The sequence below is a fragment of the Apodemus sylvaticus genome, chromosome 1 (assembly GCF_947179515.1).
Source record: "Apodemus sylvaticus chromosome 1, mApoSyl1.1, whole genome shotgun sequence".
NCBI classification, from domain to species: Eukaryota; Metazoa; Chordata; class Mammalia; order Rodentia; family Muridae; genus Apodemus; species Apodemus sylvaticus.
The window spans coordinates 191,571,919-191,591,459 of NC_067472.1; the positions used below are offsets into that span (position 1 = coordinate 191,571,919).

The window sequence follows — 19,541 nt, forward strand, 5'->3', positions numbered from 1 at the left end:
AGGCAGAGGCAGGCTGATCTCTGTGAGTTCTGAGGCCAGCCTGCTCTACATAGGGAGATGCAGGACAGTCCAGACTCCACAGTAAAACTCTATCTCAGAAACAAAAGTCAAACCTAAATAAATAAAAACAAAACCAACTGAAGGCAGTCTGTCAAGACGGTTCCTCCTGGAAGGTACTTCCTGTGGGGTCTCAGGACCTGAGTCCAGTTCGAAGGATTCACATTGCAGGAAGAAAGTGTGATTCCCAGGAGTTGTTCTCTGACTCCCTTCCCCCCTCCACGCATCAGGGCACATGCATGCTCCCCTACCTCACTCCACCAATACACACTAATAAAACACATAATTAAAAAAACACTGCTAGCCGGGCAGTGGTGGCACACACCTGTAATCCCAGAACTCTGGGAGGCAGAGGCAGGCGGATTTCTGAGTTCGAGGCCAGCCTGGTCAACAGAGTGAGTTCCAGGACAGCCAGGGCTATACAGAGAAACCCTGTCTCGAAAAAACTAAATCCAAACAAACAAACAAACAAACAACAACAACAACAAAACACTGCTAGAGGAAAGCGAACCCAGTTAAAAAGAATGCGAGCACAGATTTGAAGTCACTCATTCTATTAACCACTATTAACCATTAACCATTCTATTAACCAATTCTATTAACCACTGAGCCATCTCTCCAGTCCCCTATCCCAACTGTCTCTTCTCTCCTTCCTTCCTTCCTTCCTTCCTTCCCTTCCCTTCCCTTCCCTTCCCTTCCCTTCCCTTCCCTTCCCTTCCCTTCCCTTCCCTTCCCTTCCCTTCCCTTCCCTTCCCTTCCCTTCCCTTCCCTTCCCTTCCCTTCCCTTCCCTTCCCTTCCCTTCCCTTCCCTTCCCTTCCCTTCCCTTCCCTTCCCTTCCCTTCCCTTCCCTTCTTCTTCTTCTTCTTCTTCTTCTTCTTCTTCTTCTTCTTCTTCTTCTTCTTCTTCTTCTTCTTCTTCTTCTTCTTCTTCTTCTTCTTCTTCTTCTTCTTCTCCCCCCCCCCTCTCTCTCTCTCCAACACAGTGCATGTGAGGAGGTCAGAGGACCACTGTGGGACTTGGTTCTCTCTTTCTACATGTGGATCTTAGGTATCAAACTCGACTTGTGTCCTAGCACCAGGAATTGCTGAAAGGCAAGAGATTCTAGACTTAGATGTATGTGTGGAGACAGATAAAGCAAGAAGAGAGGAGAGGGGGGTTGAGGAACACACTAGACAGTATTAAGACAGTAGAAGAGGGGCCAGGCTTGGTGGTGCACGCCTTTAATCCCAGCACTTCAGAGGCAGAGGCAGGCTGATCTCTGTGAGTTCTGAGGCCAGCCTGCTCTACATAGGGAGATGCAGGACAGTCCAGACTCCACAGTAAAACTCTATCTCAGAAACAAAAGTCAAACCTAAATAAATAAAAACAAAACCAACTGAAGGCAGTCTGTCAAGACGGTTCCTCCTGGAAGGTACTTCCTGTGGGGTCTCAGGACCTGAGTCCAGTTCGAAGGATTCACATTGCAGGAAGAAAGTGTGATTCCCAGGAGTTGTTCTCTGACTCCCTTCCCCCCCCTCCACGCATCAGGGCACATGCATGCTCCCCTACCTCACTCCACCAATACACACTAATAAAACACATAATTAAAAAAACACTGCTAGCCGGGCAGTGGTGGCACACACCTGTAATCCCAGAACTCTGGGAGGCAGAGGCAGGCGGATTTCTGAGTTCGAGGCCAGCCTGGTCAACAGAGTGAGTTCCAGGACAGCCAGGGCTATACAGAGAAACCCTGTCTCGAAAAAAACTAAATCCAAAAACAACAACAACAACAAAACACTGCTAGAGGAAAGCGAACCCAGTTAAAAAGAATGCGAGCACAGATTTGAAGTCACTCATGCGTGTCCTGTGAATTCATCAGGGGCTTGGAAAAGAAAGGTCTGCTTCCAAATAGGGGCAGCACAAGCCCAGAGCGCTCCAGCGAGCACAGCTTGATGAGCACCTGCAGAGCCTTGGCTGCCTATAGAAAAAAAGCTGTGCCCTCCAAGAGTCACTTCTGCACCTACCATCAGGCATTCCTAGAGTGAATGCTAAACCTAGCCCTTGCATGCCACCGTGTGTTCAAACAGCAGAAGTGTCGACAGGCAGCAGTAAGGAAAGGCACAAGCTCTGGGAAAGTTGGTGAGTCCTGGCTTCTGTGAGGTATCCCAGCAGTCTCACTCTGTCACACTGTGCAATGATGGAGTGTGCTTTGTGTGCTTTGTGGACGTCTAATATAAAGAACAGACAAATGGCTGCAAGTGGAGTTACTCCGTCTAGGACTGAGACCAGTCTTGGTAGACGGACAAGGACTCTCCTGCTACACTGTGACTACACGGAAGGGCGTTAGGGAGTGACCAGAGATGTGTCAGGACTCAGTCAGGTGGAGGTTTGCAAGAGAAAACAAGGATACCGATTTGCTTCTAAGGGAGGGATTTGGAGAGGCTTTGTGTTTGTTTTAAGATTTTATTTTGTTCTTATGTGTTATGTGTAAAACATATATACATGCCTGCATGTATGGCCAGTACTGCAGAGGACAGAAGAGAGTTCTGGATCCCCTGAAACTGGAGTTGTAGATGATTGAGAGTCATTAGGTGTGTGTCTAGGTCCTCTGCAAAAGCAGCCAGTGCTCTTAACCACTGAACAATCCTTCCAGCCCCATCTTCTTCCTTTTAAAGGCTGAATAATACTGTGTTGTATAGATAGACCACATTTAGTTTATCCACTTGTTCACTGATGGATATTTGCTGCATTACAGATCTTAAATTCCAGTTAATGGTGTGCATGCATGTTGGTGGTCATCACATGTGTGTGAAGGACTTGGTTCTCTTTTTCTACCATGTGGGTCCTAGGGATCAAACTTGGGGTAGTCACGTTGATAGGGTAGTGACTTAGTGACTTTGCCTGCTGAGCCATCTCGTTGACCTAACCCTGTCCTTTTAACTCACATAAATCTGCCTGCCTCTGCCTCCTGAGTGCTGGGAGCAAAGGCGTGCACCACCTGCGTGACTCTTGTACTATTATTTTCAGAGGCAAGCTTTCATTATGTAGTCCTGGCTGGCCTTAAACTCTTGGTGCTTCTCCTGCCTCAGTGTCGTGAACACTGGGCCTTTGGCCACGCCACTGATGGATGCTTGACTTGCTTGCACCTTAGGGCTGCCGAAGCCACGGTGCTGTGTATGCAGAGGAGTCAGTGATAATCGTTGACACCTTTCCCTAAGAGTATTCTAGTCAGAGCACAACTAAATCGAAATCATGCTAACTCACCTCATTGACCAGGCTAGCCTCAAACTCACAGAGATCTGCCTGCCTGTGTCTTCCAAATGCACCGGGCCTCACTCGTTTTATGTTTCATGAGTATATATGGTTTGTGGAGGTCAGAAGGCAACCCAGGGGAGTTGGTTCTTTCCTTCCAGCTCTGGCTGCCAAAGATGGAACTCAAGCAGTCAGGCTTTGTGTTGGGACCCTTAACTGCTGAGACTGCTTGCCAGTCCCAAGGTGCTTAAAGTCTTTTTTTATTTGAATTTTTATTTATTAATGTATTTTACATATGAGTGCTCTGTGTACATGTATGCCCGTGTGCCAGGAGAGGGCATCAGACCCCATTACAGATGGTTGTCAGCTGCCATGTGGTTGCTGGGAATTGAACTCAGGACCTCTGGAAGAGCATCCAGTGACCTTAACCACAGAGCCATCTCTCCAAGCCAAGTCCTTGTTTGCTTTACCACAGCTTCCCAGGGGATATTCTGGCCAAGGACTTTGCTGACCATGTCAGGGAGCATGAAAAGGACAGCAACTATGGATTTGCTGAGGAGTATCAGGTGAGTAAGAACAGATGTATCAGAGCTGGTCGCCTCTGTGGCTCTCTCTTGTCTGATTATTTTAGAGAACAGGTTTCATTACGTAGTCCTGGCTGGCTCTCGGAGCTCCTCCTGCCTCGGTGTCAAAACGCTGGGGGAGGGCTTATTGACTACAGCATGAACAACAACCTAACAGTGACTGTAGCACTGAAGAAAATGACTCTTCCTTCTCCAGCAACCAAAAGCTGCTATAGAGGTCTATATGTTATAGACCATCTATAACCCTCACCTCCTTTTGGAGACAGGGTCTCATGTATTCCAGGCTAGCCTGGAATATGGTATATAGCCAAGGATGACCTTGAACCTACAGTCGTCCCCCTAACCTCTTACATGCTGGGATTGAAGGTGTGCCCCAGCACCCCTGGTTTATCCTGTGCCGGGGATAGAACCCAGGGCCTAGGCAAGCACACCACCAGCTGAGCCATAGACTCAGCCTATTGTTTTCAGTCATACAGAAACTGTCAGGAATGTTTATTTCCCACTCTCCAAAACTCTAAGACAATGATGGATACTTGGCTTAATAACAGAAGGACCCCGACACGTCCCCCAGCACATCTGTATGAGGAACCCCCAATTCTACTAAATCCTCACAGGTATCCCAAGGTGGAGGGTCATATATCGCCAATGTTTTGTGAGTCCTGAGATTCAGTGGATAAAGAGAAGAGGGCACGTGGAGTTGCGAGGGCGCTGAAGGAAGGCAAAGGAAAATCCAACATCTTGAACCTTCTCTCTGTCTCTCTGCCTCTAGCAATTGGCTCTGGAGGGCCAAGGGCAGTCCCAGATGACAGCCTCAGCTCTGGAGAACATGGCCAAGAACCGCTACAGGAATGTACTGCCCTGTGAGTCCCTGGTGTCTGCACCTTCATCTGCCTCCATGAAATCAGCCAGAACCCTATTCCTGGGAGAATGTCTGTGTGTCTGTTTGTCTGTCTGTCTCCAGTTCTATGTGTATGTGGTGTCTGTCTTTGTCTCTGTCTCAAAGCATGTGCATCTAGGTTTGTGGAGGCCAGAAGTCAACCTCAAATGGCTTCTTCAGTCACTAGCTACTTTAAAACTTTTATTTCTTTTATATTTTTATTTTTTTATTTTTATTTTTTGGATTTTTTGAGACAGGGTTTCTCTGTGTAGCCCTGGCTGTCCTGGAACTCACTCTGTAGACCAGGCTGGCCTTGAACTCAGAAATCCACCTGCCCCTGCCTCTGCCTCTCAAGTGCTGGGATTAAAGGCGTGTGCCACCACCACCACCACCGCCGCCCAGCAAAACTTTTATTTTTAATTTCTATTCTTTGTGTGTGTGTGTGTATGAGAGAGAGAGAGAGAGAGAGAGAGAGAGAGAGAGAGAGAGAGAGAGAGATTTGCATTGACTGGAGCTGCTTTTTCTTGCTGACACTGGTGTGTTTTCTTAGATGACTGGTCCCGGGTTCCCCTGCAGCCCCTCCATGAGGAACCAGGCTCCGACTATATCAACGCCAGCTTTATGCCCGTAAGGTGGCAGCAGGGTGTGGTACTCAGGGAGCCTAGAGAGATGCAGAACTGAAGACGGGTGGTTACTTGATGACCTCCCTTTGACATGCCTGCTTTCCTCTCAACTAGGGTCTCTGGAGCACCAAGGAGTTCATTGCAACCCAGGGTCCGCTGCCTCACACCGTGAATGATTTCTGGCGAATGGTGTGGGAACAGCAGAGCCACACCCTGGTCATGCTGACCAACTGCATGGAATCTGGACGGGTGAGAAGAGATTTCTGCTCTGGTGCTAACCCCTGAGCGCCAACCCTTGACCCAGCCCCACCCAGACACTACCTGGGAGCAGTTCCTTCTACACAATATAATTCCAGCCCCGGGCATCCGCATCTACATGCACACACAGACATATTCATTCCCCACAGGGTACAGACACCACTACCACCACACACACACACACACACACACCAGACAAAAAGTGCACTGCTCTTTGCTGAGTGTCCTTGTTGCCCTCCCAGGTGAAGTGTGAGCATTACTGGCCCCTGGACGCTCAGCCCTGCATTCACGGGCAGCTGCAGGTGACTCTGATGAGTGAGGAGGTGACAGAAAACTGGACAGTGAGGCATCTTCAGCTCTTCCACGTGAGTCCCTCTCACCCTACCGGAACCCCTCAAGAGGTCTCCCTGCAGCGTGTGTCCCAGAGGATCCCCGATCAGGCATAGAGACTTCTGGAGCCTCTATGCACCCCCTCTTCAGGCTCACCTCAGCCTCTCCTCAGCCTCCCCTTGGCCTCACCTCAGCCTGTCCTCAGCCTCACCTCAGCCTCTCCTCGGCCTCACCTTGGCCTCTCCTCGCCCTCTACTCAGCCTCACCTCGGCCTCACCTCAGCCTCTCCTCAGCCTCACCTCGGCCTCTCCTTGGCCTCTCCTCGGCCTCACCTCGGCCTCTCCTCAGCCTCACCTCAGCCTCTCCTCAGTCTCACCTCAGCCTCACCTCGGCCTCTCCTCAGCCTCCCCTCGGCATCTCCTCAGCCTCACCTCGGCCTCACCTCAGCCTCTCCTCGGCCTCTCCTCAGCCTCACCTCAGCCTCTCCTCAGTCTCACCTCAGCCTCACCTCGGCCTCTCCTCAGCCTCCCCTCGGCCTCACCTCAGCCTCTCCTCGGCCTCACCTCCTTTCAGATGAAGGAAGAGCAGACTCTCTCTGTGCGCCAGTTCCACTACTCGGCCTGGCCAGATCATGGAGTTCCTTACTCCCCAGACCCCTTGCTGGCTTTCCAAAAGGTGCTTCGGCAATGGTTGGATCAGACCATGGATGGAGGTCCACCCATTGTGCATTGCAGGTGAGTGTCGCCCCGTGACTCTGTCCCTGTTCCCAGGGACTTAGAATCCATCATAGACATGCACACATAAATATAATTAAAAGTAAAATAACTTTTAAAAGCAATTTGGGGCGGACGTGGTAGCATAGCTTTAATCCAAGCAACTTGGAGGCAGAGGTGTGGGGGTCTAGGACAGCCCAGTCCTGAGACTGAGTTCCAGGACAGTTGGGACTGTATGGAGAAACTCAGTTTAAAAAATCCAAACCTCAGACACTTTTAGTCTCAGAACTTAGAAGGCAGCATTTGTCAGATCTCTCTGCGTTTGAGGCCAGACTGGTCTACGGAAAGAGTTCCCCAACAGCTGGAGCTACACAGAGAAACCCTGTGTGGACAAACAGAAAACAGAACAAAACAAGAAACAAACAAAACCAAACCTCTGTCAATTTCAGTTCCAGACCTGTTATTAGCTGCATGGCCTGGGACAGACTTCCCTTTCCTCAGTTTTCATTTTGTCATCTGTAAAGTGGGTGTGCTGATACATCTTATTTTCATGCTTGGGAAAAGATGAAGCAGAGTTCACATTAGATGCCCAATGGCTGTGGGGACCCCCCAGGCTCAGTCGCCGATCTCCTTTGGTCGCTACCTATCCCAGAGTAAACTGTGTCGTACCGTCGTACCGGGTACCGCACTATGGGTATTCCAAAACCGTGCAGTCTCAGCACCCAGAACTCCAGACTTTCCCCGTCCCGGCCCTGGATGCCTGACCCCCCTGTCTTGTCCCTTGCCTAGTGCTGGTGTGGGCCGAACAGGCACCCTCATCGCCCTGGACGTCCTGCTGCGGCAGCTGGAGTGTGAGGGGCTCGTGGGTCCCTTCAGCTTCGTGAAGAAGATGAGAGAGAGCCGGCCACTGATGGTGCAGACAGAGGTGAAGAGCTTTAGGGGCAACACGGATGTTGCGGGGGACAGGGGCCCCTTCAGGAAGCACCCCTCACTCTGTGAATCCATCCTTCGCAGGCCCAGTACGTTTTTCTCCACCAGTGCATCTTGAGATCCCTCCAGAAGAGAGCTCGCGCCCTCTCTCCAAAGGAGGCAGTGTATGAGAACGTGGCAAGCTTAGTTTACGAGAATGCAGCTGCCGTCAAGGCCCAGGAGTTTGAGGTCTCGTCTTCCGGGTGCTGAGCCTAGACACAGAAATACTCAGGCCGGATCTGGACCTGTGCCGGAGCCCAGATTCCTCGACCTCCGAGAGTACTGAGGATTGGAGTCCTAGCTTCCCAACCCCACGGGAGGAGGAAACCCATTTCCTGTGGTCCAAGGGCAGGAAGGAGCTGATGTACTTCAGCTCTGAGCCCTGTGAGCGGTGGAGCCGGGGGACAGGGGTGAACAGTAGGTTTCCTGTTCTTTGAGTGGAGATAGATATGGCCTAGGTATACAGGCTCTCAAAGACACAGGCTGGAACCTGGATGCAGAAGGAGGAATCAGGGTCTGGAATTCTCCTGCCTGAGGAGGAGAGGGCAGGCAGGTACCTGCCCCTCCCCACCCTTCACCTCAGAAACCAAATCCTTTCTTCCGAGGCTGAAGGGAGTCCCTTTGCTTCTTTCTGGTCTCCCTGTGCCTATGTCTGTACATTTTTCCTTCTATATAATTTATTAAACTGTTCTCCCCAAAGGTGGCTAATGGGTTTTTGTCTCTGGAGATAACACTGGGGTGGGAAAGGGGGTTCCGCACATCTATGGAGGTCATTATATTCCACCACCCTGTAAAAAGTACAGGAGTTGGGCTGGGAGGATAGGCCTGTTGGTAAAACGATTGCTTTGGAAACATGGGGATCTAGTTCGGGCCCCAGAGCCCCTGTGGAGGAGGCTGGGTGTGGTGGGGTTTGTTTGTAGTGGCAGAGCTGAGGAACCCTCACAGGCTGATCCCTGGGGCTTGATGGCCAGTGTTCCAAGCCAGCGAGAGACGTCTCACAACACAGTATAGACAGGGATACCGAGACGGTTCAGCTGGAAAAGACCCTTCGTGCAAAGCCTGTTGACCTGAGTTCACCATCAGGACCCGGATTGTGGAAGGAGAGACAGCCAACGGCCTTCAAACTGTCCTCTGACCCCCACATACCCATTCCCCCATACAAATAAAAACTGTAATTTAATTTTTTGGAAAACGTGGGAGTTGTCTTCTGACCTTTGCACACATGTACACACGTGCACCACCACTAAACACACCAACACACATGAGCAAGCACATTCACACACAAGAAGTTGCGTGTTGGCTGCAGCCAGGGACGGAAAGGTTGGTTTCCTGGGATTGGTAAAGAGAACACGATGTCTGAGAGCAGCGATGCTGGCGGCTCCAATCCTTCGCCTTGAGAATCTGGGTAGCTCCGGTCTCCAGAGAGGGTTTTCATAGGTTCTAAAACCAAGTGCTCTGGAATCCAGTTATTTGCATTGTAAAAAGTGTGTGTGTGTGTGTGTGTGTGTTGCGGGGGCTGGTTCTCAGGGTGGATGTCCGATGACTTAGCCAGACGTCAGAACATTCTAGGGTACTAAGATCAACGTACGTGGGCGCCATGGTGGTTCTCGGGTGTGGCGGGCCTAGGGGCGGAGCAGGGCGTTCTCCCTTCTCGGGGCAGAACACGCACGCACACATATGCACACACACACTCGCGCGCGCTCGCTCCCACACAGGGACACGGACGGACATTAGCCTGGGCTAGGCTCAGCCGCGCCCCCACCCTGCCAAGCTGTGCGATCCGCACACCCGGGACAGCGCCATCCACCCACGTGCTGGGGGCGGGGTCCCGGCAGCCTACAGCACCTCCAGGAGGGTCCTGTGCAGCCACCTAGCAGGTAGGAGCTGTTGGGACCCTCTGTCCAAGCCACAGCCTCAGTCCCGCTCGTGGGGGGGACCTGCGTGTGTGGGAGGGGTCGAGGAGGGTCGCTGACAGGGGTCAACCCTGAGCGGCAGGTTGAAGCCCTAACCGATGAGATTGCTACGTGGAGAGGAGAGACAGGTGTGGAAACAAAGGGAGTAGGTTGGGAGTCAAAAAAGCAGAGAGACCTAGAGAGACCGGCTAGACAACAGAGGGCAGTAGAGGCGCGGGCGAGAGAAGGTGGTGGGGGACAGAAGCGGGGAGATGTCCATCTGGGGTCGACAAAGAAGTGGAGGCGGAGGCGGTCACGAGAACAGGTGTGAAGGCAGAGTCAGGGTGCGCGCGCGAGACTCATGAGGAAGAGGATGTGGAGGCCCAGCAGAGGTGCCGGGGCAGGTCCCCCACTTTACCAGCAAGAATGGTGGTGGTTCAAGGGGTCCCATGCGGAGGGAGGAGGCGCTGTGGATGCACAGATCACAGGCCGCCCTCGCTGGGCCAAGGGATCCCGGACCTGGGTCCCATGCACCGGCACCGCCCGCACTTCGTTTCTGTGCGTCAGTCTCTCCCGTTGTCTTGGCAACAGGCTCGTTGCCCAGCAACCAGCACTGCTATCACCCTGCCTGGAGCCTGGCGGTCGCTCAGGGCAACAGTGGTCTGCTGGTTCCCACGCCTGCCTGCGCCCACTTCCGGTTCAAGCCCTTGGGAAGAGGGAGTAATTCTTTGTGATGGAATCGGGTCCCCCAAAGCCCGCCCTTGGCGTGGAGAGGCTGAAATTAACTCCTAGTGTGCACCAAAAAAAAAAAAAAAAAAAAAAAAAAAAAAAAGGGACTTAGGGTTCTTTGATGCGTGAGAAAACTCACTGGATGCTTTGGGTAGGAGTGGGGTGGGGGATAGGGTATTTGGGTACCTCTACAGGAAGCACCGCAGGACCCCGACGCCATGTTCCCGGAACCCCCGACCCCGGGGTCTCCAGCGCCTGAGACACCTCCAGATTCCAGCCGCATCAGGCAGGGCGCAGGTAAGAAAACCCTGCGCTAGTCCCAGGGTAAAGCCTGCAAGGAACCCCAGAGAAGGGTCTCATTTGCAAAGACTTGGGTGGGTAGGCTGGAAAATCCGGCATGGATTGTGGGCTGGTATCCCAGGCGAGACTCTGAAATAGTGAGAAAAACCAGAAATGGATCCCGGGTGTGGCATGGAATGGGATTAGGAGTGCATGAATGAGGCCCAGCAGGGAGCAAAGCTTCTAAAAGCAATAGCGGGTGAGCAGAAATGAAAATGGGTGTAGAGACATCAGGATAATAAAAAGACAAATCATGTCAGCTTGGGTTAGGGCATAAACTGAGGTTTATAGGTGAGATTGGTTGGAAAGAAGATTAGAATTAAAATATAATGGAGTTTGGTGTAGGAAAAACCAGGCTAGATTCAAGCTGCTGTTTGGAATCAAGACTGAGTTAGCTAGCTATCTTCCCCGTGCTTCGATACATGTCGTGTTCATCCTTCTGCAGTGCCTGCCTGGGTCCTGGCTACCATCGTGCTGGGCTCAGGCCTCCTGGTCTTCAGCACCTGTTTCTGTCTCTACCGGAAGCGCTGTCGGAGACGGTTAGGCAAAAAGAGTCAGGCCCAAGCCCAAGTCCATCTTCAGGAAGTGAAGGAGCTGGGCCGGAGTTACATAGATAAGGTGCGACCCAGCCCAGCCCTCTCAGTCCTTCCCTTTGCACGCACCCCACCCTTGAATGTCCTAGCTATCCTCTGTCCTTGGTCCCTTCACTTCTTAATCCCACTTTATCCACTAGACTCTGGGGATCGGAGCTAGCAACTGTCAATGAGAACTCTCTTGCTGAGCTGGATTTGATGGTAGCCAGGACCAGCAATTGGGGAGGACTAGACTGTAGCATCACTGTGAGTTCAAGGTCAACCAGCGCTACATAGTGTCTGCAGTGCCAATCTGGGCTACAAAGTGAGACTTTGTCTCAATCAAAAGGAAGCAAAACAAAACAAAACATCAGGGCTGAGAGGCTGGCTGCGTGCGTGTCTATCGCTCCTATTGTTGGAGATGTGTGGGGCTGGGGCTGGTAGAGACAGGCATATCTCTGGAACACCATGGCCAGCCAGTCTAGCAGAAGTGGTAAACTCTACGGTCAGTGAGAGATCTTGTCTCAAAAAAAATAAGGTGGAGAGTGATAGGGAAAGACACTCAATGTTGACCTCCAGCTACCACACACACAGGAATAGATTGTGTATACCAACATGCACAGGCATACATCAACACACACAGAGAGAGAGAGGCGGGGGGAGAGAGAGAATGAGAGAATGGGAAAATAAACGAGAGAAAATAAATAAAGGACTTAGATGGACTCTTCAAAAATAAAAGACTAGGGAGATGTATCAGTGCTTAAGAGAGCGTGTTCCTCTTCTGTAGGACGGAGTTCTGTCCCTAGCACCCATGTAGGGTGGCTCGCAACCACCTGTAACGCCCACTTCAGGGCACCCAGTGCCTCTAGACCCCACGCTCTCACATGCACATGTCCATATGAAGACACACACCCACACATAATTTAAGATATAAAAATAAGTGGTAAAAAAAAAAATAGAAGACAGGGCTGGAGAGATGGCTCAGCAGTAAAGAGCACTGGCTGCTCTTCCAGGTCTGGAGTTCAATTCCCAGCAGCCACATCTATAAACGGGTCTGGCGCCCTCTGCTGGCCAACAGGTGTACATGCAACCGAGCACGCATAAATAAAATGAACAAAAAATAAATAAATAAAATAAAAACAAATCTTAAAAATCATTTAAAAAAAAGACAGCTGAATGGTGGAGGTACACGCCTTTAATCCCAGCCCTAGTGAGGTAGAAGCAGGTAGATCTCTGAGTTTGAAGTCAGCCTCTCTGCAGAACTCTACAGAAAGAGTACCAGGGCAATAATTATCATTATTATTAATGATAACAAAAGACTCTGGTAGAATGTTAGGCCTCCGAGTGCAGAGTGGCATGCAGGCCAGGCAGTCCGGGCTCTCCAACCCTGAGGACCAGTTTTCATCTGTTGGAACTACATGTTTGTTCTCTGAACCTCAAGTTCCTGGTAATTAACACACGTGTCCCCTCCTTGCTCAACAAGTAGCTGTTATCGTATTATTACCTATGAGGATTCCCTTTGGGGTCCTGGAACCTAGCCTCCGTTCCTATGTTCCTATCATTTAAGCCATCCTGTGTCAGGATCAAGTCCATCTTTGTCGAAATGTAAATTCTGGATGTAACGTCACACAGATCTAGTGAGTTGGGATGCCTAAAAAGGTGGCCTTGGTGCTTTTCTACTCATCTCTGGTGGACGAGATTCACACTAGGCTTTAGGATTAATGGCCTAGGTTAAAAGCAACAACACTTATGTGCTAAATGCCAAGCACATGGTAAATACACCATCTCTCCTGCATATTTTCCTGTGACGATATCAATGGTGGTGATTTGTACTGTCATCTCCATATTCATTAAGATGTGGAGAAATAAACACTCCCAGAGCTGTGTCTCACTGTGTCATAGCGCACATCACTAATCAAATGCTGATAAATATGCTGCCTTTATCCTACCCCGTCTCATTCCAGACATTACTAATCAAACCAGTGTTGAGACAGTCGTTGATGACTTGAGGGAAGGATCTGTGAGCCTCCTGAGGCCTCTGAGCTTGGAGGGTACTAGTTTCAGGGGACAGTTCCACCTGATTGCCTCCCCTCCCCGCCCCCGGCTTTCTAGGTTCAGCCTGAAATAGAGGAACTGGACCCCTCACCGTCCACGCCAGGACAGCAGGTATCAGACAAACACCAGCTAGGCCGGCTGCAGTATTCGCTGGATTATGACTTCCAGACTGGCCAGGTGGGTGTAAGGAGGGTGGGTGCTTTGGAGGGAGACGGTCTCAGGTACGCCCGTCCTCCCTTCCTGGTGGAAGACTCCGTGGGAGGAAGGCTGAGACCGGAGTCCTCACGCTGTGCCTCGACACCTGCAGCTCCTGGTGGGCATCTTGCAAGCGGAGGGCCTGGCGGCGTTGGACCTAGGAGGCTCCTCGGATCCTTATGTTAGTGTCTACCTGCTGCCAGACAAGCGGAGGCGACATGAGACCAAGGTGCATAGGCAGACCCTGAATCCACACTTTGGAGAGACGTTTGCCTTCAAGGTGAGTTCCTGTCTGTCGTCTTGGCCCCATGGTCCTTGGCCTACATGTAACCCCTGGACTGCCAAGGACTGACCCCTTCAGCTTTTCCTGAAAAAAGACACAGCTCAGGTTGCAGTCGCCAGCTTGTGTAGGTCATGAGAAGCTAAAGTTATCCCCGAGAGCACTGTCAATCAATTGCCTTGGTCGCTGAATATCACTATTTGTGTGGACCCCGTACTTTATTGAGGTCGCGGGAGCCTCACTGCCCTACCCTACCTCCACCTGAATACGCCATCCTACACTTCCTCCCTGATTTCCCACCCGCCCCTTTGTATTCCCCTTAACTAGGTCCCATACGTGGAGCTAGGGGGCAGAGTGTTGGTCATGGCGGTGTATGACTTCGATCGCTTCTCCCGCAATGATGCCATCGGAGAGGTGCGGGTGCCTATGAGTTCAGTGAACCTGGGGCGGCCAGTGCAGGTCTGGAGAGAGCTGCAGGTGGCTCCCAAAGAGGAGGTAAGCATGTGCAGCCCCGCCTATCCCTATTCTGGACCAATCAGATCACAGACTTTCCGGAAGTCTGCAAGCCCCCCCCCCCCTTTTTTTTTTTTTTTTTTTTTTTTTTTTTTTTTTTTTTGCACGGATGCCCGGTGGCTTAGCTAGCTGGCTCCTAGGAATTGACAACCCTGATGTTTGACTCCGGAGCATTCCATTTCAAAGCCAGAGAGCAAGGGGCAGCAGCAATGGCCCGACTTAAGTGATAGGTTCTGTTTCTCCTTGTAGCAGGAGAAACTGGGGGATATCTGCTTCTCTCTCCGCTATGTCCCCACGGCCGGAAAGCTCACCGTCATTGTCCTGGAAGCTAAAAATCTGAAGAAGATGGATGTAGGAGGACTCTCAGGTGTGTGAGAAACAAAAAAAATATGTAAGTGTGTGTGTGTGTGTGTATGTGTTAGAATTTCTACTGCTGTGATAAAGAGTATGTTCAAAAGAAAGTTGGGGAGGAAAAGGTTTATCTCATCTTACAACTCTTAAGTCACATTTCATCATTGTAGGAAGTCAGGGCCAGAAATCAAACACAGCGAGGAATGTGGTGTCGGGACTGAAGCAGAGGGCCAGGGAGTCCCTATGGCTTTCTCCCCATGGCTTTCTCAGCCTGTTTATACCAGCTAGGACTGTTTATCCAGGGTTGACACCACCGACAGTGAGCAGGTTCTCCCACATTAATCCCTAATTAGGAAAATGCCCCAGGGCTGGAGAGATGGCGCAGAGGTTAAGATCACTGGCTGTTCTTCCAAAGGTCCTGAGTTCAATTCCCAGCAACCACATGGTGGTTCATAACCATCTGTAATGAGATCTGACGCCCTCTTCTGGCCTGGAGGCACACATGCAGGAAGAATGCTGTATACATGACAAGTAAATAAATCTGCAAGCAAACGATAACAATCAGGACAGGGCATGTGTTTGCCTAGGATTCTTGGCTGGAGGGTCTTAGGGGAGTAGAAAGAACCCCACACTGCTGTGGGATGACACAGATCTGGAAAAGAGGGGTCTGAGGGGTACGTGGAGGTGATTCTAAGGAGGTCCAAAGGAGAGTCCTCATTGCTTGCCTACGGCCTGATCCCCATGAGCCCGGTAGTGGGGTGTTAAAAGACACCTTCTTCTCCCCAGACCCGTATGTCAAGGTGCACCTGCTCCAGGGAGGTAAAAAGGTTCGGAAGAAGAAAACCACCATTAAGAAGAACACCCTGAACCCCTATTACAACGAGGCCTTCAGCTTTGAGGTGCCCTGTGACCAGGTGCAGGTGAGTGCAGCCACGCCCCTGCGTCCACCAGGATGGCTCCACCACAGGAGCCCCCCAAGGGTGATAGTGGCAAAGGGAAAGGAGCCAGTGTACACTGAAGTCGCCAGATCCTAAGGTCTGAGGTCTGATGTTCCATTTCCATTTCCTCCACTGGAGACCAGGAGGCCAGGCGTGCTCTCCACTAAGCAAGACTTGTAAGTGTGGACAGGACTCCTGTCCCCGGCCAGCCCTGCCCCCAACAAGCCCAGACATTCCAATTCCTATAGAAAAAGCCTTTATGTGCTCGTTAGAGACAGGGCTGACCAGGTTATGGCTTTGTTGTAGCACTCATATCAAAGGCTTGTTTGTTTACCTCTCTCCTGAGCCCTGATCTCTAAGGAGGCCCTGACCAACCTCTGGACAATGGATCCAGAGTTTATCATTGTAGAAGTTTGTTTTAAACAAGATGATGTGGTACACACCTTTAACCCCAGCACTCTTTAGGTAGAAGCATGGGAACTCTATAAGTTTAAGGCCATTCTGCTCTATATAGCACAGTAAGACGCTAAAACCGAAAAAGAAAGGAAGACTTCACTTTTCAAAGGAATAAAAGCTTCTGGGCACCTTTTAGTCCTTTCCAACTGCCCCAGACTCCTGAAGCCGTGTCTCTACATAGCCTGGTCACAGGGGAAAAAATGTCCTGGCTGATGACCCGTGCACCTCTCTCCATGCCTTCTTCTTCTTGCCCTCTTTTCTGTGACCGCTACAGAAAGTCCAGGTGGAGCTGACCGTTTTGGATTATGACAAACTGGGCAAGAATGAGGCCATCGGGAGAGTGGCGGTGGGCGCGGCTGTCGGTGGGGCCGGCCTACGGCACTGGGCTGACATGTTGGCCAACCCCAGGCGGCCCATCGCCCAGTGGCACTCTCTGCAGCCCCCCGACAGAGCCAGGCCAATACCTGCACCCTGATTCCCGTCAAGCAAGCCCCTGACCTCCAGATCCCTCGTTCCCAGCCCTTATCCCTCTCCCTGCTCCCCAGACAGTGCATTCATTCCTACCTCCACACTGGAAATGTTTCCGACTTCCGGTACCACTCCCACGCCCAGAAACCGCAGCGATCCTGTGGGGAAGTGGGGAAGCTGTGGCCTTTGGCTTCCCAGCCCCAGGGCCCTACCCTCTGCTTTGACAATCAGCTGTGAAGCCTCTGACGCCCTTTCTCCCAGTCTCTTAGCTTGTTCCACACAGCTTGACCCCTGTACTGCTCCTGGGGCCAAATAAATAATCAATAGCTCAGAAGCGTGGCCCCAGTGTTCCTGGATGGCTGTGGGTGCGGCTGTGGGTGTGGCTGTGGGTGTGGTGGGGCAGGGCACAGTGGCTGGAACCAAGAAGGAAGCTCATCTCCAGGTCCAAAGGCTTGCCAGGGCCTGCCACGCTGGACTCCCTGGACACTCTTACTACCTACCACTCACCCCTTCACAGACTTAGCCAGTTTCCCCCCCAGAACTTTGGTTTTCTCATAAGAAAACAAACAGACAAATTTGTGATAGTAACACCTGCTGTGTGACTGCCGTGAAGAGACAGGGAGAATTCCCTAACCCATGAATAAGTTCGTGGGCTCACCAGCCAGGTAAGGAGTAGATCACTGGACTGCCGGCCCACTCTCTCCCTGAGGGACTCTAGGTAGGGAGTCCACCATGGAGCCACGCCCCCAGCCCCCTCACTGGGGATTCTAGGCGGGGCTCTACCACTGAGCCATGCCCCCAGCCCCTCACTGGGGGATTCCAGCCCCTCACTGGGGGATTCTAGGCCGGGCTCTACCACTGAGCCACGCCCCCAGCCCCTCACTGGGGGATTCTAGGCAGGGGCTCTACCACTGAGCCACGCCCCCAGCCCCTCACTGGGGGGTTCTAGGCGGAGCTCTCCCACTGAACCATGCCCCAAGCCCCTCACTGGGGGATTCTAGGCAGATATTCTACCTCTAAGCCCCACTCTTGACCCCCTAACTGAGCAATCTAGGTGGGGACTCTAACACTGAGCCACACCCTCAGCCTCTCACAGGAGAATTCTAGGGAATCGTTCTACCGTTGATCCTCACACTTAGCCCTCTTTTTACCTAAGTTGACTGGCCTCACCTTAAACCTACTCTGTAGCCTAGACAGGTCTTAAACTTGTCACCACCCTGGGGCTGGAGAGACAGCTCAGTGGTTAAGAGCACTGACTGCTCTTCTGAAGGTCCTGAGTTCAAATCCCAGCACCCACATAGTGGCGCACAACCATCCGTAATGAGATCTGACGCCCTCTTCTGGCATGTGAAGACAGCTACAGTGTATTCATATATATTAAAAAAAAAAAAAAAAAAAAAAACAAACTTGTCACCACCCCACATCATTCTCCCTAGTATCTGAGATCACAGGTCTGCAACACCAGGCCCCTGTGCACATAGATTTCCATGCTCAGTTGTGCATTCTTCCCTCTCTTCCCGCTTTTCCTTTCTCCCCCTTTCTTTCTCTTTCTCTTTATTTCTCTTATCTTACTTATCTTCTTCCATTTTATTTTCCCTGAGGTCTTCAGTGTTTGGGTGTGGACCAAGACTAGACGCTGCCCAGACCTTACTTCTCTGTGGCTTATTCCTATCAAGGAAACAAAGTAGATAAGTTTAGCAAATCTTCAGAAAGTCTATGGCTAATTAGCACTCTGGAGTCTCAAGAGACCATGCCACTCTGCTCCGAAGTATCCAGAGGATCTATGACGGTGCCATCTTCAGGGTGCCTCGCCTTAGCAGGGTAGTTATTTGACGAATGGTCAGCAGCACCATTTCCCTCTCTGTCTTTCAAGACATGCTGCTTTTTATCATATATTTCTGGGACGATGATTGCTTGATCAAGAATTGAGTAGGAAATAGGGCGTGAAGTATCCCTGGATACTAGAAAAAGAATATAAATTTGTCCCCTGAGCTTCCCGGTAGCCAATGAGCTAGGAAACAGATCAGCGACATGGAATGTGGTGCCCTCGAGTTTTACATTTTTCCCACAAAATCTCTGGGCGTGGCAGCACACACCTTGAACCCAGCGCTCTAGACACGGAGGCGAGGCGGGGCTCCTTGAGCTGGAGGACGTCCTGCGTGCAGAGCAAGATGAAGGGAAGCCATGGCTGTTACACAGACAAAGCCCTACCGGGGTCCAGCGCCATCAGGGTTCAGGTCCCGAAGAGCAGGTGGAGTCGGCTGAAAAAAAGATACAGCTTTTATGCTCTATAATTGCATGGTAGATTAATCTCAGGTAATTTTGAAAACAGAGGTGTTATGTGTAATTTTAAAAATCTGTGCTTGAGCCGGGCGTGGTGGCGCACGCCTGTAATCCCAGCACTTGGGAGGCAGAGGCAGGCGGATTTCTGAGTTTGAGGCCAGCCTGGTCTACAGAGTGAGTTCCAGGACAGCCAGGGCTACACAGAGAAACCCTGTCTCGAAACAAACAAACAAAACAAAAACAAAAACAAACAAAAGAAACAAACAAAAAAAAAACAACCCCAAATCCGTGCTCGCTCCTTTGCCTGGGGCCGTGCTCAGGACTAGAATTAGTAGAGACGACTATCTCTTCGTCCCAGCTCTGCCAAGCCCGAGCTCTGAGATCTCCCGCCAGCTCAAGCCACACCTGGTTACCACTTCCCTGATCCTCGTGGGGCCTACCAGATTTCGGCAATCACCCCATAAGTCACAAACCCAGGGAATCAATCGTGGGCTCTACTCTATACTTATTAGCAGAACTCCTGCCCTCAGCTGCCAAGGCCTCAGACTCTGGGCCGGGGCCCGTTGATATCTCAGTGGTGTGCTTTCATCCTTGGGACCCGGCATAAGTGCCTATGAGTTTCTAGAACCGACTTTCAGTTAATACATCTTTACATTCTCTATTCTTGGTGCAAGTGGGGGAGGGGGGTGCGCAAAGTGGGTTCTTGTGCAGGAGTAGGCAGAGTTGTCATGCAGATGTTTTTCCGAAGAATTATTTTGTTTAGACAGACTGCCACTGCACACATTCACACAGCTCCATCCAAAGCTTATCCATAAGGAAACCCCCAT

The 19,541-nt window shown here is 51.2% G+C and overlaps 2 protein-coding genes across 2 annotated transcripts in view; both read left to right on the top strand.

Moving 5' to 3' along the window:
* The window catches only part of Ptprh (protein tyrosine phosphatase receptor type H), a 40,688-nt gene extending 32,404 nt beyond the window's left edge, over window positions 1–8,284 (top strand). The window contains exons 13-20 of the mRNA XM_052159371.1: window positions 3,765–3,855; window positions 4,643–4,733; window positions 5,301–5,377; window positions 5,488–5,622; window positions 5,874–5,996; window positions 6,535–6,695; window positions 7,464–7,599; window positions 7,689–8,284. Coding sequence (XP_052015331.1) covers window positions 3,765–3,855; window positions 4,643–4,733; window positions 5,301–5,377; window positions 5,488–5,622; window positions 5,874–5,996; window positions 6,535–6,695; window positions 7,464–7,599; window positions 7,689–7,853 — 979 coding nt within the window. The 3' untranslated portion in view covers window positions 7,854–8,284. The remainder of the gene's footprint in view (window positions 1–3,764; window positions 3,856–4,642; window positions 4,734–5,300; window positions 5,378–5,487; window positions 5,623–5,873; window positions 5,997–6,534; window positions 6,696–7,463; window positions 7,600–7,688) is intronic.
* A 2,150-nt stretch (window positions 8,285–10,434) lies between these two features.
* On the top strand, window positions 10,435–16,755 carry Syt5 (synaptotagmin 5). The gene is made up of 8 exons (XM_052180415.1): window positions 10,435–10,561; window positions 11,049–11,221; window positions 13,288–13,407; window positions 13,538–13,705; window positions 14,033–14,200; window positions 14,468–14,585; window positions 15,356–15,489; window positions 16,238–16,755. Exons 1-8 carry the CDS (start codon window positions 10,483–10,485, stop codon window positions 16,436–16,438), a joined length of 1,161 nt encoding a protein of 386 aa, XP_052036375.1. The 5' UTR covers window positions 10,435–10,482; the 3' UTR covers window positions 16,439–16,755.
* Window positions 16,756–19,541: the final 2,786 nt, after the last annotated feature.